This window comes from Meleagris gallopavo, chromosome 1 (assembly GCF_000146605.3).
Source record: "Meleagris gallopavo isolate NT-WF06-2002-E0010 breed Aviagen turkey brand Nicholas breeding stock chromosome 1, Turkey_5.1, whole genome shotgun sequence".
Taxonomy (NCBI): domain Eukaryota; kingdom Metazoa; phylum Chordata; class Aves; order Galliformes; family Phasianidae; genus Meleagris; species Meleagris gallopavo.
In genome coordinates this window covers 128,260,533-128,277,692 of record NC_015011.2, presented here as the reverse complement: position 1 = coordinate 128,277,692, position 17,160 = coordinate 128,260,533, and the positions used below count along the sequence as shown (strand labels likewise).

General features: G+C 42.8%; 1 protein-coding gene across 3 annotated transcripts in view; it reads left to right on the top strand.

Annotated features, from left to right (window-relative positions):
* Positions 1-17,160, top strand: part of GABRA5 (gamma-aminobutyric acid type A receptor alpha5 subunit) — a 63,438-nt gene that overhangs the window by 253 nt on the left and 46,025 nt on the right. Inside the window, exons 1-5 of one of the 3 annotated variants that reach the window (XM_010727540.2) lie at positions 2-38; positions 464-616; positions 8,210-8,331; positions 9,807-9,874; positions 9,987-10,207. In XM_010727540.2, the coding sequence (XP_010725842.1) occupies positions 531-616; positions 8,210-8,331; positions 9,807-9,874; positions 9,987-10,207 (497 nt within the window). In that variant the 5' untranslated portion in view covers positions 2-38; positions 464-530. Of the gene's footprint in view, position 1; positions 39-59; positions 298-463; positions 617-8,209; positions 8,332-9,806; positions 9,875-9,986; positions 10,208-17,160 lie in introns of those variants that run through there. The other 2 variants (XM_010727534.2, XM_010727527.2) reach the window with 2 other exon arrangements.

The window sequence follows — 17,160 nt, the reverse complement described above, 5'->3', positions numbered from 1 at the left end:
TCGAAGCCGTGCATCAGCAGCGTGGATTCCAAGAAGCAGTAGGTGTTTCTTGGCATTTTCACTGGGATTTTGGAAAGGGAAGCCGGGTAGTTAATGGGAAAAGATTGCGACGGAGCACGGGGATGCGGAGGCTGCATACAGCCCTGGGTTTGCAGACGTGGGGAAGTTGTCGAGATGGGGAAAGGGTCGGAAGCGGCGCATGGAAAATGGTGACTATGCCTTCGGTGACGAACGAATGGAAAGGAAAAGTGGGCCACCAAGAATTTTCCCTGTTTTGCAGTTTGCTGTCAGCAGAAGGTAAAGCATGTCCTTGCCAGTATAGAATTTTACATAAACAGCTGATGTTTACATAAGCCTCCATAAGTTTGTGAGAAACACAAGGAGCAGAAGACGTGGTGTTGGCTGAGCCCGGCCGTCCTGCTGCTCCGACCTGTGATAATTTCTCCCTTTTGCATTGTTGCAGAGTGAGACCAAAGTGAGCAGCTGCACCTTCCCCCAAGCAACCACCTGCGTTACGCATCTCCTCTGGAATGGACAATGGAACGGTCTCTGGCTTTATCATGATCAAAAACTTCTTCCTCTTCTGCGTCTCCATGAGTTTAGCCGGCCGCTTCGGGTAAGTTGCCAATTACGTTTGGATTTTTGCTGTGGCTTTTGGAAGGAATTGAAAAGCTTTGGCTCCATGCAGTGTGGAGCAGCAGAACAAAACAAGCAAGCTTTGCTTTTGATCTGAACATAGCGGTGTTGGGAGAAGGGGGGTGGGTTGCTTTCCTGCTCCACCTCAGCATCTCATACTGCTTCTGTAGGAGGGCTTGGGGGGAGACGTGGAGAGCTTGGACGGGGCCTGAGTGATCTGAGCAAGGCACAGCACAGGCAGTGCTGCACAGCAGGGACACAGGGTGTGCTCTCGGCTGGGGGCAGACTCCAGCACTGGGACAGCTCGGAGGGACAGCTGAGTTGGAAACTTGCTGAGATAACCAGAAATTGCATTTCTCAGAAGCGTGTAACAAGGAATTCCGTTTCCTGATTTTGCTGTAGATGCTGTCTTGACGGTGACATTCAGAAAACTATATTGTGAAATACTCCTACGACTGTTCTTCAATAAACAGAAAAGCAGAAACCCCCTAGCTATCAATTTCTCCTAAACCTAGAGATCTTATGGACTTTTCAAAATAAGGATGTGCCACTGAAAAACATTTAGCAAGTGCCCTGGAAACGTAGGTTGGTTTCTTTTTTTTTTTTTTTTTTTTTTTTTTGTGTGGAGGAGAACAATTATTTATGATTTCACTAGAAGAAAGAAATGAATCCTCCCCGTGTGCTGATTCACAAGCATGCCCATCAGTGCCTTGCTAGAAGAAGGTACAAAATGGAGATGCAAATCAGCTTCTGGTTTCAATTAAAATGTTTTTTTTCCAGATTGGAACTGGAAGAAAGACCAGAATTTGAAAGATGTCTGTCTGTACTGTAAACAGGACTGAGCCCTCTCTTCAGCGTGTGCCTTGTGCAGTCCTACAGTGAGCACGGTGCTGTGTCTGAGCAGCTGCAGACCTGCACACCGCAGGGAGGGCAAAGAGCTGCAGTCCACTGTAGGCATCTTGGAAAAGCTGGGGCCTGCTTTCACTGCAGCCTAGGACAAAACTCCCACTGGGCTTTCTAGTAGAAATGGAGAGGACTAAGACTGTCCCAGCGTGGGACTGGTTGTCCCTTGTCTTGGCATGGCAGGGATTTAACAAAGTATTCTCACACTGAGAAAATTGTGTGGGCTGTAACCCTTCCTGACCTTCCTTCATCCCAACAGAAGGTTTCAACTGCAGTAGTTTGGCAAGACCTTTTTGGTGCGGGATTTGTATACCTTGTAACTGCATTACTCCTCTAAGAGAAGAACAGATATGCACTACTGCAGAACAGAGGGCCTAACTCGCCCTTTCAACTCCCAGGTAAACACTGAATCCCAGGCCCAAGTAGGTATCCTCATGGCCCATAACCTGTCAGAGAAGGACAGCTAGGGGAATCTAGGACACTTGTTTTTGTTTTAGTGCTGCTGTGCACTAAAATGAGATCGTCATGTAACTGCCCTCCCACCCCCCAATTTCTGATCTCGTAATTTTAGTCAGGGCCTGCAGAGATAAGCAGCTCCAATTCACTGCACCACTCACACGCTGCCTTAGGGCTGAATTTTGACCCTGCTCAAAAGACAGAGGATGCTCCAGCGCTTCTGTTTCAGAGGCAGGAGCAGTTTCAGAGTGTAATTTGCTAAGTGCTTTGGGACTGACTCTTCAGGACAGAGCGGTACAATTTGCATGTAGGCTGCTTTATTAACTGCTACGATCCAGAATCTAATACTGGTAATACTTGCTGTTGCTATCAGATTATTTTTTATTAGCTTCATCCACGTTTGAATTGCCCTGCTACATTTCAGTGCTTTTAGCAGTGTGCTAAACAAAAGCGATTGGTCAAATGGCCACAAATTAGACACAAAATACAGTAGGGCATTACAGATGAGGGCAGAGATTTGTCTACAGTTCTCCGTAGTCATTCCATGATTATATTAAATCATAAATACAGTGTTTGCTGACATAGCCAAAGCCACCTTTGGGGATTCTGATGCACAATGCCTGGTAAAATAAATAGAAATTATGTATCTCAGTCTCCTAGGCTACTTCAGAAATCTCAGCAAAAGTCTGTGATTAACGGTTAACATAAATGTGGAATGACTATTGAGTGCTATCCCCATCAGTAGGCTGTAGAGAAAGAAAGGTTGTAGGCATTGTTGTAGAAGTTATTTAAAGAAAAGTCACTGAATCAAACTTCCAAGACATGGGTTAAAGGAGAAGAGTACGCGACACCCCCATTCTCATTGCCTAACAGTTTTATGACCCCACTCCACATAACGAGTCCAGCACAGGTTGAGGCTTTTTCAGGCTTCTGTGATTTCAACCTTGCATTGAGTTGCATAATGCAGTAAGGATAAGATACGCTACTGAAGTATTTCAAGATAGTTGTCTTGAAGGTGAATATTTGGAATAGAGTAGACCAGACTAAACTAGAATATAATAGAATAGCTCAGGTGGAAAGGACCTACTAAGATCATCAAGTCCCGCTGCCTGACCAATTCAGGGCTAACCAGAAGTTAAAGCCTGTAGCACTTAGGCAGTAATTTGAATCATTAGAAATAAATTATAATTGTGAAGCATGTTTTCAGATGGGATGAGAATCTGATTTCTTCCATCCGTTTGACATGAAAGGTTGCATTGAATTCAGTCGTGTTTCATGTCTGCAAGGTCTGTAGGATCATGCTGCCAGTAGCAAGCAGGAGGTGGGTGCTCTCCTGCCATCAGGTCGGAGGAAAAACAGAATATTTGGATTTGAGTTTCTGCAAGATTACTGTGGTGATGTGGTGATCCGTGGTGAGGCAGAGCACCTTGGGGAGCACCCCATGGGTAGGATCCTGTCCTGGCTGAGGGGTGCAGTGGCACTGCAGAGCACCCTGCCCTATGTGGGCTGTCAGGATGGGTGACTGCTGTGGATGAGCAGGAAGATGTCCCACATGCCTGGCCCCATGCCGGCCCTCCCTGCTGCACATTGGCTCTTCGTTGCCAGCCGCAGGCCACCCATGGACATCCCTCTTGACGTGCTGGCAGCACACGCTCCCTGCGCATGCTTGCATTTTGTCATACAGTTTCAGGAATATGTCCGAGAGCTGAACCAGCAGGGACGGATGTTGTTGGTGTAACCACAGATCAGCTACCATCTGCTAATAATATTTGCAATTGTAGAAACATGGGAAGCAGAAGATTGCAATTAAACGTAGCTGTAGCCAACGCAACACGTCTCTGCTCATGGTGAGACTCTTGCTGTGGCAGCTTGGTGGTTTCACATACTTTCCCACTAGCTCACTGCCCTTATCACTGAGAACATAATCCTGCTATTTAGGCTAAGCATACCTCCCCTTCAGCCCGTGGCATTTACTTCACATTGGTCTCTGCAGCACTGAGCAGCTAGTTCTGCTGGTTTACGCCTTGCTGAGTAGTCACAGATGCTAGGGAGCTCTTCCTCATATTTTTAAGACTAATTTTCTGTAAATTATCATATGCTTACATGGTTGTGCTCATCCATTTATGTTTTGTATTCTGTTTTTTCTTTCTTCAGTGGCTCCAGATAACTTTATGAACCCATCAGCCCAATTCAACAAATGGAAAAACGGGTTTGCTATAAATGCTGAGAGGAGGCAGGTGGAGGGTCACCCTTCTGCCCAGCAGAAAGCTCCCTATAAGCCTGCATTTTGGCAGCCTGGAAGCACAGGGGGTGTTGGGAGGTGCTGAAATGGATGTTAAGGTACAAGGGGATGAAGGTGATAAAATGTTACCCCACGGGAAACAGGCTTTCATCACAATGCTCACAGAAGGCTTGTACTTAGAAGGCTGTGAAAAACAGACCTTGGTGAATAAAAAAAATTACATTATTCTTAAAAAATCTCAAGGACCATTGAAATTTCATTATTTTCAATCAGCCCTCTCCCATATTCTGATCTTTTGTGGAAGAATTGAGTTTTTGGTGCACAAATTCACGAAACAATATCAGCATTTTCAGATCTCAAGAATCGGTAACAAAGGGATGGTGAGATGCTCACTTAGAGAAATGAATGTATTTCCTTTGATATCTGGCCAGCTGACAGTATCCAGAAGTGTGCAAATGGATTCTCCACCATCTTCTACATAAACTGCTGATTTGTCTTGAGGCCTGGTATAATTCCTAATCCAATTGAAGCAAGTTCTTGGAAACTTTATTCTTAGAGAGAAAAAATGCAGCTTTCAATCACAAAGTACTCCACAGTTACTTCTTTAGTGTATCTCACTTAAAAAAAATTGTTTGGGGAAAATTGTGAAGTATCTGTAATCTGTTTTGCTCTTATTACAACAGAACTATGAATAGAACATGACATGATTTTGACTAGATGGCAAAAAGGCAATGATTAAAATGGTAAGCGATGAACTCATCAGAAGAGGTAGCTGAGCTTTTTTAGAGTTAGTGGATTTTACTCTGATGGCTCTTTCTGTAGCGTCTGATTTTTTCAGTCACCGTGAAACTGCAATATTAAATAAATGTAATGAGAAGTATTCCTGGTTGGTTTAGTTTATGTTCAGTAACAAGCTTTAAATTTAGTTATCTTTGAATTTTCTTAGCATCTTCTAAGGTTCTTTCCTAGGTTTATTTTTACTCCATAGCTGAAAACATTCTCTTAAAAACATTTTTGGTTGCAACAAGAAGATAATGTGCTTAGCTACCAATTTTTTTGATAAAACCTAGTCTTCATGCATGTGGAAATAATTGGTTTAAGATATTACCTGTGTTCTCGCTACTCGTAGAGCTATAGTATCTATTATAAAACAACGTATGTAACTTTGCCAGTACAATCTTAAAGCTCTTACGTTGTAAAAGGCAACCTCAGCTTTTACACCAAAATGGGAATTGCTATTTCATAAGCAATCTCAGGATACACAAAAAATGCTAACTTTTCTGTGAAATAAAAAGCAACATTTGCATTAATGGCAAACAGTAATCCATCTACAGACAGAACTTCACACAATACTGACATTTCTCTGAAAGTCAGCATCAGATGCCGTCTTTTTCGGGTAAAGTGATCTGCCAAATCTAAATTGGATTGCTGTTTTGCAGATGAAGTGCTGACTTTTTATGAGTCTTCATCCTAGTCACTTCCCCAGCTTTTTTATCTATTAATTAGCTTTTCTTGTCAACTATACAAAACTATACACATATTTCAGTATTTAGGGTGTGTATAGTGTTGTGGTGAAATGTCTATAGCCAAGACAGAATGAAGCACCATCAATTACTTGCATTATAGGAGAGGTTATGAGAACTAGTTGTATTTTTTCCCATCCCTACAAAAAGAGTTCAATGGAAATCTTCTCTCTGAGCTCAATTGGTGTTGAATTCAGATGTGAGCACTAAAAATAACAAGCTTTTTCAAGAGCAGAGAAACTAGTGAAGCTTTGTATGCTACGTGCCTGGCACCATACCTTTACAATAATCCCTGCTCCATATTTGCCATCCCTTGTTCCCATCGCCCATTGCACCACCTGTCTTTTACCTCTGCAGTCCATTTCTCTCTGTATCTTTCCTAATTGCCTGCAAATCTCTTCTGTATCTCTTAATTAGCGGATAGGAGGTGGGCTGGTTTTGCTGAGGCTGTTTTTGAGCTACATACGTGCTGACTGGCCCAGTCAGCAAGCCAGAGGGAATAGATGGCTGCTGACCTCACATTTTTACTTAATGAGGCATTAATTTAGATCGCTCTCCCCTTGTCTAGTCACTGCTTCTCATGAAACTTGTGGAAATGAAATGAAGTTTGATCTCTCTGCCTCTCTGTCACGTGCATTGGAAAGTGGGAATGCATTCCTACATTGATGCAGTGGAACAGGGAGACAGCATGATGCATGTCTCTTTCTTGTGAAAAAAAGGCTAAAAAGAAATGAGAAAAGTTTTAAATAGTGTTTTTACCAAAGCATTAGTTAGGATAGCTGAAGAATCTGTGAAAATTTCATCTCCTGTCCTTTTTTTGTTAGACTGCCGCTTGTAACACTCAGTAGTGAGCTTATTCGATTATGATTGACAAACAGTATAGTATTTGTTTTGAATGGCTTTTTGCATATCAGGCAGGATGTTTAATGTCTCTTTAATCACAGAATCATAGAATCATAGAATCATTAAGGTTGGGAAAAACCATTAAGATAATCTACCCCAACCATCAACCCATCTCTACCATGCCCACTGACCACGTTCCTCAGTGCCGCATCCGCACAGTTCTTGAACACCTCCAGGAACAGTGACCATCACCTCCCTGTGCAGCCTGTGCCACTGCCTCACTGCTCTTTCTGAGAAGAAATTTTTCATTAATAGCCAGCCTGAACTTCCCCTGGTGCAACTTAAATCCATTACCTCAGTGCCAACATCCCCTGCGCTATGAGGATCACTTCTGGTCAAGTGTTTCCTTGTGATTTGGTGTTTTTAGGAATCATACTAACTCCTTGCTCCCCTTTCCTGAGAGGCTTTGCAATCCTTTCTTTTTTCAGCAGAAGCACACAAGATGTATTAGGGGACAGATGCATGACTGGGTCTGACTGGGAGGGGCTATGTGACCACCAGCATGAATGAGGCAGACCTTGTGTCCCCAAACAGTCTGCACCAAGAGTGACTTACATGGGTGTCAGCAAGGTCCTGTTAGTGTAAGCCTTGTGGAGGGAAAACCAGGTTGAAGTCCTTTATTTTTCTTATAAATCCAGTTTTGCTAAGTAAGTATAATGCATATTTTACAAATGCTCTGCAAGGCATTGTATTCAGAGGAGTGCTTTGAGAGTCTCTACTTAATTATAGATTTATTTCCCTGCTGACTATTAGTAAATAAACGTAGATTTTACTTATTTTGTAATTTCTGGGTCACTTGGTCACATTGAGTTCAGATTGTTTGAGTGTAAGTGATCTCTGTCCCTTGACAGGGTGCATAAGATGGGGTGTGGTTATCAGCAGAGTGATGTGCCCTTTGTAGCAGATGAAACATTTGTTGGCAATTTCAGTAGAGACTTAAACTTGAATCAAACACTGAGTCTGAGCAAGCTTTCCATCTGCAGAAGTACTCATTGCTTGCTGCAGGTGAAGCATTTTTATTGATAAACTTGAGGTAAGCAAAACATTAGTAACCACAGGATTCTCTTGAATGAATATAAAATGGTCTTAGAAGTGCAAGTTCCAGTTGTGCTTGTAGGTGCTTTTCTGTAGGCTAGCTTCAGATCTGAGCCATGGGCACCTGAGCAAACAAGTTTTGAATTAAACATGGTAATATTTTTCTGGTTTGAAGGTGAATATCTGAAATACTTCTTTATGTAACTCACTGAAATAAAGAGGTCAGATCAAGAGCAGAAGAAAACAAACCTGGCCAAAATCTTATGGAATGAGGCCCACTACATGCTGTTGTTATTTGCATACTACAAGGAGGGAAACTAATTAATGCAGAGGAGAGATGAGGAATGAAGAACTGTGGGTTTCGTTCTGCAGTATTCCTTTCAGGAAAAAACAAGGAGCAGGTGAAATGAGAGGGGAGGGGGCAGACTCTTGTAATGAAGTTTCCACGAGTCTGACGCCCCATGATGCTGACATTGCTTTTGATGAGTCTCTTTTCTTTTGCATGAAACAGCTTATCTCAAACGCCGACAGCACCAGGAAAGGAGGACACCAATGATAACATTACCATCTTCACCAGGATCTTGGATGGCCTGCTGGATGGCTACGACAACCGGCTGCGACCAGGACTAGGAGGTAGCAGAGCTGGGTGGCTGTGGCAGTGAATGTGCAGGTGGTGGTCAGCGACCCCCTGCCACCCTCCCATAGAATCATGGAATCATGGAATCACTGAGGTTGGAAAAGACCTCTTAGGTCATCTAGTCAACTACTCTGTACCAACAGTATTGCCCACAAAACCATGTCTCTAAGCAGAGCCTTGACAAGAGGGATGGGTTTCATTAACCAAACAGGGCCCAGATAGTAGACTTGTCTTTGGACAAGCAGGGCTCTGTACAAGAGTAACTAAAGGCTTTTTCTTTTGGTCGTGTGAGTCATTTAAGTTGAATGAGGAGAGCATGTATGATGCCTACTTTCTGCGACTGAGTACAGTTTGGGTTTCTTTTCTCTCTTTTTTAAGGTGAGCGAGACAGGGTGCTATCAGGTTGCTGCAGGGTTCCCTAGCTGGTCAGCATGTATAGAATTATGCCAGTGACAAGAACCTCTGTTAAAAACAGAACCCCAGACCACCTGTATTTAGACAGCTACAGCAAAGCTCTATTGATACATCATTTCAATAACCTCTACAGCAGCTATTTTAAAGCTGTAACATGTGAGTAGTTACTTGCCATCCTAACCCTGTTGAGCCCTCCCTCAGTTCTCTTTCCTCCAGATTTCTCTCATCTTCTACTCATGTGTAAACCATCTGTTATGTTTCTTCCTGGCCCTTTTTTAATCCAACTACCCTCACCCCTTTCTCTTATGAGACCAACACATTGCTTTCATTCCTTTCTCTCCTTTTCCTCTCACTTTACACAGAGATGCTTGAAAATAGGGCTCAGTGCTCCCATCTTATGTAATGAACTTCTGAAATTTCTAGGAAGCTATGCCTATAGTCCTCTAGGTTTCCCTTTGGGCCTCTGCTCTGCGGACTCTTAGGCTGTCTCTTGGCATTCCTAGCAGCATGCTTGGCCTCATAGTCTAAAGATTTCTTTGTCAGCCTTGTGACCAATAGGCTTTTTGGCCTTTAGTTTAGGCCTCCCTCTAGATCTCTAAGGCTCTAGGCCAGCCTCTAGGTTTCTTGGCCTCGAAGCCTCAGGGCACTCCTCTGGGCTTCAGTCTTGAGTCTTCAGAATCTGGGCAGTAGAACTAATTTCACCTAACTTTGAACAACTGTAGTACAGATGTCTGCCATCAAGCAAATCAGCCTGGTAACTGGAGGGCAACAGACCTTTCCAAGGCATACTTAACCTATGGCCAATGTTAAAAGTGAGGTCAGGGGAACTGCAACCTTGAAGTGCCTGTTTCTTTCCAGTGATCATAGGGAAAGAGCCTGGGCTCTCAACGGTTGATATTTGCATTTGATCAGGGATGAAATGTCTCTTTAAACATTTTCTTAATTTCAAGCTTTTGGGGATTTTGGAGTGATTCAGAAGTTGTTAAAAGAGAAATGCATCAGAAGCACGAACTGCATCTTAAAGCAATTACTGACTCAGAGTCTATATTTGTTGCAGAGAGAATAACTCAGGTGAAAACAGACATCTATGTTACCAGTTTTGGCCCCGTGTCAGACACAGAGATGGTAAGTTCTAGCACATAGCTTCCGATTCACTTGTGTTTACTGGCTCAAGTCATTTTCAGAATCATCACTGGTGCTCTGACCCTACGGTAACCTGCCTGTTTCTTTGTGCAAGGAATACACCATAGATGTATTTTTCCGACAAAGCTGGAAGGACGAAAGGCTTCGATTCAAAGGACCTATGCAGCGTCTCCCTCTCAACAACCTGCTCGCCAGCAAAATCTGGACGCCAGACACTTTTTTCCACAATGGCAAGAAGTCTATTGCTCACAACATGACGACACCAAACAAACTTCTGCGCCTTGAGGATGATGGCACTCTGCTGTACACAATGAGGTAATACCCTGGATTCGTTTGTTCTTATGCAGTTTCCCAGATAGATCTGCAAATTCAGGAGGGGAGCGTGGCACTTGTCCCACCCACAGCAGAGCCATGCTGGAGCCATGCAACCAGTCATTCGCACATATTGATACGAATATCAAGAAAAGAGGAAAACGTAATCACTGCCTACAAATACCAATTAATTTGTACCTTCTGAATACTGCTGGTACTTAGATATTTCCTTTGATTAAGTGAAAAACATACTCTCAACAGATTCGATGATTCTGTTCATCTTTTTTAGTGCAGATCTGTTCCCTCTTATTGTTTGTGTTTGTAGCTGAAGTGCTAATTGCAGAACTGTCCCAAAGGCCACACAGACTGGCATCTTCTTCTGGGGCACTACAGTTTGAACCCTTGAAGCTTTTGTTATTACTTTCTCTATTTTGCTAATTGTTCTAAAAGGCAAATCATCACAGGGATAAATGAAGTATGCTAGAAGCACTGAGGAGCTGTTTTAGCAAGTATTTTCCTGAAAACAAAGCTGGCAGTACACTGTCAGAGGAGCAAATTGGCATCTGAGTTCTTCAGGGTTGTGCTCCTCGTCTGATTAGAGGATACTGTCAGGCTTCATCATTGCATAACCTAGATATTATATATAATATCAATGACATTAGAGGATTGTCTGAAGTTCTTCTCAGGCCAAATCCCATGTCAGTATATGGCGATTTGCTCATTAAAAGTAACTAGGCTGTAGTAATTAAGACTTCCATGTATCTTCAGAAGGGTTTTCTCTGAGAGTGTAGTCATACAGACAACACTTGAAAAGAGATGAAAGAAAAGGCCTACTACTCTAAGCTTGTCTGATAGAAGCCTGTAGTGATGCACAAGTCCCAGCAGAGTGGCTGGGGACCTGGCATTAGGTGCTAGGGTGCCTTGAAATGAGGATTTTGAGAACTTGCCCCCCGGTGAAGTTAAGCACTCCGGTCCTGATGTGGGGCTGGCTGTTTAGGGCTAGTGGACATTTGGGGGGCTTTGAGTGATTAATGTTTGTTTGGCTCAGGAATTACACATCTGTATGGAGGCACCTAGAGCTTCTTAAGGTTTATTTCAGGCGTTCTGGTCCTGATTATTTACTTATTTGTTATTTGACCCTATTGTTAAATCCCTTCCCTTGAATGGAACAGAGGAAAAGAGATTTAGGAGATGTAAGGTATCCTTAAGTACATCCTTACAGCTTTGGATAATCACATTTGTAACTGCTCAACTGCTGAAAAAGCTAAGAGCTGATACAGGTCATGTTAAAAAGAAGGAAAAAAAGCTTACTTTCTTTTCTGCTATACATATTGCTGTTTTTTCTCATGCTTTTTGCTGAATTAGTGATTGCTGCAATAGAATTGTATGACCACTAAGGTTAGAAAAGACCTCTCAGATCATCTAGTCCAGCCATCAGCCCACCCTCACCATGCCCACTGACCATGTCCCTCAGTGCCACATCCATGTGGCTCTTCAACACCTTCAGACACAGTGACTGCACCACCTCCCTGTGCAGCCTGTGCCACTGCATCACTGCTCTTTCTGAGAAGAAATTCTCCCTAATATCCAACCTGAACCTCCCCTGTCACAAGTTGAGGCCATTACCTCTTTTCCTATCACTGTTGGATTGGAGAAGAACCAATCCCCACCTCGCCACAACCTCCTTTCAGGTCACTGTTGAGAGCAATAAACTCCTGAATCTACGTGAGGATATGCATACATGTTTAGATTAATCAAAGTCAAAATAACTATAGGAGAAACCTGTTTCAAAAGAAATGTTGGTAACTGTTGCCTTAAAAGCAGCCCCACTGCAGCCAGGGCTACCTTTGTGCACCCCCAAAGACTGCCACTGATGCATTTCCTGATGATTTTAAGCAAGTAACAGAGACACCTGAAGAAACAGAACAAGACCTGGGTAAGCTGTCATTGCCTCTCAGCTGCTCCGTGGAAGTGGCTCTGTCAGGGAGTGGTAAAACCAGGGCCACAGGCTGTGTGTGTACCAGAGAGAAGGCTGCCCTGCTCCAGCAACATTTGGGCTTGGTTCAGATGTTTTTGTTGTCCTGTTACATGTCTTTACCAGACTACCTTGTTTTATTGGCTCATAACCCAAGTGGCAGCAGCAGGGATGAGGAGGCCTCAGGCAGCCTTACCCCCCTTCTATGAAGAGCCTGGGGATTTGTGTTGCTGATACTCTCAAAATGTTAGGTTAGGGCTTCTTGGGATTTGTTTTTTTTGTAGGCTACAGGAAGATGCAGAATACTTTTGTAGCCTAAAAAACATGAGACAATTTTTTTTTCTTTTTGTGTAGAGTATTCAGTGTGGGTGTGCATGTGTATGGAAATAAATTTCAACTAACCATGCTGTATGTGATAAGAAATGGAGCGCAAAGCTTTTTAAATAGCTTCCTTTCCACTATTGCAAGTAATAACTTTTTAAAAATAAAAGAGTGTACATCTTATTCTGTTCAAACTCACGCTGAGAGGCTGCTGTGATAAGATGCAGGGAGCTGTGCTGCCTTCAGGATCACGGTCTGTCTTGGTGGGCAGTTCATCAGCAGTTGTGGTGCTGTGCCAGGAGGCAGTGGAAGAGCCTGACCTGACTGTGTGGCATGGCTGTGACCTGTGCTTAGCCCCTTAAGCAGATCTTGACAGAGATATGGCTGCTTAGTGCTGCCAGAATGGCATTTCTTGAGAAATTAGGATGCTGGGCGCAGGGCTTCTTGTCTCAGCAGCAGTGTGCTGGTGGAGGATGCTGGACCTCAGCTGGGGCATGAGCCTTGTATTCTGCAGGTCCTACCCCACTCACTTGGCTCACGGGATCTGGAAATGTGGAGACAACCCTCCCTTAGCTCTTCATCCCCCTCATTTCCAAGGAGGAATTGTGAGCTTCCCAGACTGTACGTAGGAGTAATCTGTGCCGGGAGGATTGGTCCCGCTGTCATTGACAAAGATGCCAGAATTGCTTTTGCAACCTCGCATCTGGCTGCCTGAATGAAGAGGAGGAGAGCAGCTGAGCCAACGTTGACCCTCCTCTTATTTGACTTCCAAATAGACGAGTTTTATCAGCTGAGCAAACTTCCAGCTTTAGCACTTGGCAGTACATATATTTTCATGATAAATGTGTTTACTTATAAAGAGAACTGAATTTTTTGCATGTTGCATTCCATGATTTGTAGTCTAGGTCAGGAGTTGGTAGGATATATTTTGCTGTAGAACTGCAATAAATATGCTTCTGTAACGTGCAGTATTAAAACTTTTCTGCCTGAACATAAGAACACAATGTGCTCTTTAGATAGATTTCATAAACGGCAATATTATCTGCGGGGAATAGCTTAATAATTCTGATTGTCTTTGATTTGGTAGGCCTTATCTCTTCTATTTTGTTGACGTGGTTTACAAATGATACGCCACTGAAGTGAGCATTGCAAATTCTTTCTCTTCCCCTAGAGGGGAGTGTTGTCTGCAGCTCCATTTTCAATTACCTATTTATTTATTTATTTCCCTTCCGTAAGAGCGCTGTGGTAAAGGGTCCATATTTCACTCATCCGTATAGAAAATGGCTTTGTAAAGGCAGGCAAAAATTTTATTCTTCTGTCCCTTCAAAAGCTTGAAAAATATTTAGATTACCTGAGTCAGGAAATAAATGCTATTAAAAGCATAACGTTCATTTGTTCCTTAAAACTGATGTGTTTCAAGGACAGTGATTTAAGCAGCCCTTTCAAGCTAAGAGAACTCAACTGTCTCAGTGAGCAGCTTTTCTATATTCAATGGGGGACGGCTGTAAAAATTTCAGCTTTGATAAACTTTGCTGTAGAACACTGGAAGAATGCTGTTAGTCTGCTTTCTTTCTTTTTTTTTTTGGCCAGAAATTGTGTGAAGCAGATGATGTTTGCTTTTGGAACATAACTGAGCTTTCGGCCAGCAGTTGATAGACAACTGAAGTTGATTTTTTTTCAGCTTTTAGATGTTGAACATTCTTTTCATCTCATGACAAGGACTAAGCTCCTTGGAGTCCCATTCTTACCTTCAGTTTGAATGGAACCAGGCCACCTTTGCTACCTCTAGGTATCTAAACATCTGCCATAATTTGGAATTTTAACTGTCACATCGTTGTGTGTGCGATGTGTGTGCAAATAGATTTCCTCTTTATTATTACAGCAACTGAAGGTTGCCAGAGATTCTGGCTGTGGTTACATTTAAATCACAGAATCATGGAATCACAGAATAGCTTGGGTTGAGGGGGACTTTAAAGCCCACTTAGCTCCAACCCCTGCCCTGGGCAGGGCTGATCCCCACCAACTCAGGCTGCCCAGGGCAGCCCGGCCTTGAGTGCCTCCAGGAATCTGTTGCATTAAGCTGCATCTGCATAATTTACTGGCTTTAAAGTGCAGACATTTGTCTGTATGGTTAAGAAACTACCAAAACCTTTTGTATGACTCCAAAATACATTTATCTTTACTGCTTGTGGAAGTCATTTAAGATTCAGTGTTGTGTAGATGGGCCATCCGCTTGATGGCAGCATCAGCACGCTGCTGGGCATTCTGAATGGATGCATAGTTTACCTAGCTGGAAATGCTAATTCCTGTATTAGCACTCAGCATTAAAATTGCATGTGCAAGTTTACACGTGTTCTGGATGCGTGTTAGCACACAAATCTGCTCTTCTATGAAACACTTCCATAGCAAGCTGGCAATTACAAATACTGTAGAGCTGTTGACTATAAGACCAACTAACGGGAAGATGCAGTGCTGTTTTCAAGGCTTCCATTGGGAAAGTCAGGTTTTGTTTGCTTGTTTTTATTTTTTATTTTTAGGGAAAAATAGTTATGTGAGAAATGTGTGGATTTGCAAGCACTGGTGGTGCCAGAAAGTGCCCTTTCACAGATGCAGATATGCTTGCATGGCCCTGAGTGAGGAGTGACCAAAAAATCTATACTTTAAAAAGAGATGTTAATCTTCAGTCAGCCTTCTAGATGAGAACATTTCTGTTCAAATTGTGCGTGTTGTTCTTACTTCAGAAGGAAGGTCTCGTTTATGCATCCATTTATATTTACAGAAAAGGATCTGGCAAGGCTTTGGGCATTGTATAAATATTACAAAACTAATTGGGAGCTATCAAACTGTATAAATGCACATTTCCTTTCAATGTATTAAAGACATGCTGCCTCTGCTTTCCTATTCAAACTTCAAAAAGCCTGAAGCTCGAAGAAAAAAAAATTCTTCACTTCGGGCTGAAGCTTGCAGAGTGGTAAAAAACAGCTATGATGTCATGGACTCTCAGTTGCTTATCATCAATTCAGATTTTGTCAGAGGAAGAGAAAATTGGAATATAAGAAGTGAAAGGCCGTCCCCTGAGGACAGTGTATCAGCGGGATTCTTGTTTTAATACCACGCTTATCAGTTCTAGTTTCTCTGTTTTTTAATGCACATTGCCACATTTCTCAAAAGTTGTCCTTCAAGGAACTGAGATTTTTGTTGCTTCAAAAATCCAGAGGTGAAATTACCCACAGGGAGGGAAAGGCACAGGAGGAAGCTGTGGTGTAACATATTAATAATGAGAAATTATTATCTGCTCAAATATAGTCCCTATGAAGAGTGTATGACAGTAGCATATTCTGCTGATAATAGAGGTGGACAGAGACCTTCTGAGACCTTCATCACAGAGACACAAACTCTCACAGCAAGGGTAACATTGATTAAAAGACAAAACCCAAACTGGACCCAGTCCATCTTTGGATAAGGGGTTACAAAAGATCTAGCTTCAGTTTTAGCTCTGTACTGAGTACAAGAGCCATTCTGTCTTTCTGTTGGAGGCAGCAGGTACAGTTTCTGTCCAATTTCTATTTTTTAAGAAGGAACCAGGACAAGTATCAGTTGTTTCTGCAGACAGGGCGACCCAAAACTATGTCTGTGTGTGGAAAGGAGGGGATCACCTAACAGAGGAAGGAGTGGAGTCATGCCCTGATGGCTATCCTCCGAGTATTCACAGTTCCATTGGTGACCCTGTCTTTGCCCAAATCGTTGGATGGGTCACGGGTTCTATGGGCAGAGCTTTGGGAGTACCTGGTAGGTGTGGAGGAATTGCTTTGGCTACTCTTGTCTTTTTTATCACCAAGGGAGAAAAACATTGCAGTGAATTCTCACATCATTTCACTTAAACTGAAATTAAAATCTTCATCTGCCAAATTGGAAATACCATTCCCTGAAGTACATGTTTTGTTTGCACTGAACCTGCTAGTGAGCAATCTGTAACACACAGTGGCATTGCATGGTTGGGATCCTCCTCAGCTCATTTCATTCATCTGTAATGTTGATGGCTGCAGCTGAGCCTTTTGGCTCAGAATTGCGGCCAGCACAAAGAAGGGAAATTTTAAAGAAGTTGGTTGTCTCCACTGTTGTAGATATCTCCTTGTCACGGAGTTAACGAGATCAATCTACACCCGTGACAGGGGGGCGGTAGACCCCTGCCCTCCCCTTCCCAGCCCACAAAATGGGAAGGAAGGGAGGAAAACAAAAAAAACAGCGGCAACAATCTATGGAGGAAAACTTATTTTACTAATTATGATATCGGAATGCAAGATAACACAATATAATACAATCTGATTGAAATTGAGACTAATAAAATCAAATAAAACAGGAAGAGAGAGAGTTCCCGATACCGATTCAAACCTGAAAAGCTTGGAACGGCCAGGAAAGCACCCTCCAGCACCCACTGCCAGGCAGTAAGAGACCGCCCCACCCGGAAGGGTCAGATCCCATGACTTCTGTAACGTATAGGGATAGGTGCCTGGAATTGGAGCATTAACACTTTAACTCCCAGTATACTACATGATGTATTGATGCGGAATACTGAGAACCAAACCAAAACAAAAAAAAATATAAAACCATGACATTCCACCCCTTATTCTACATCACTACATCATGCTTAATTTATATA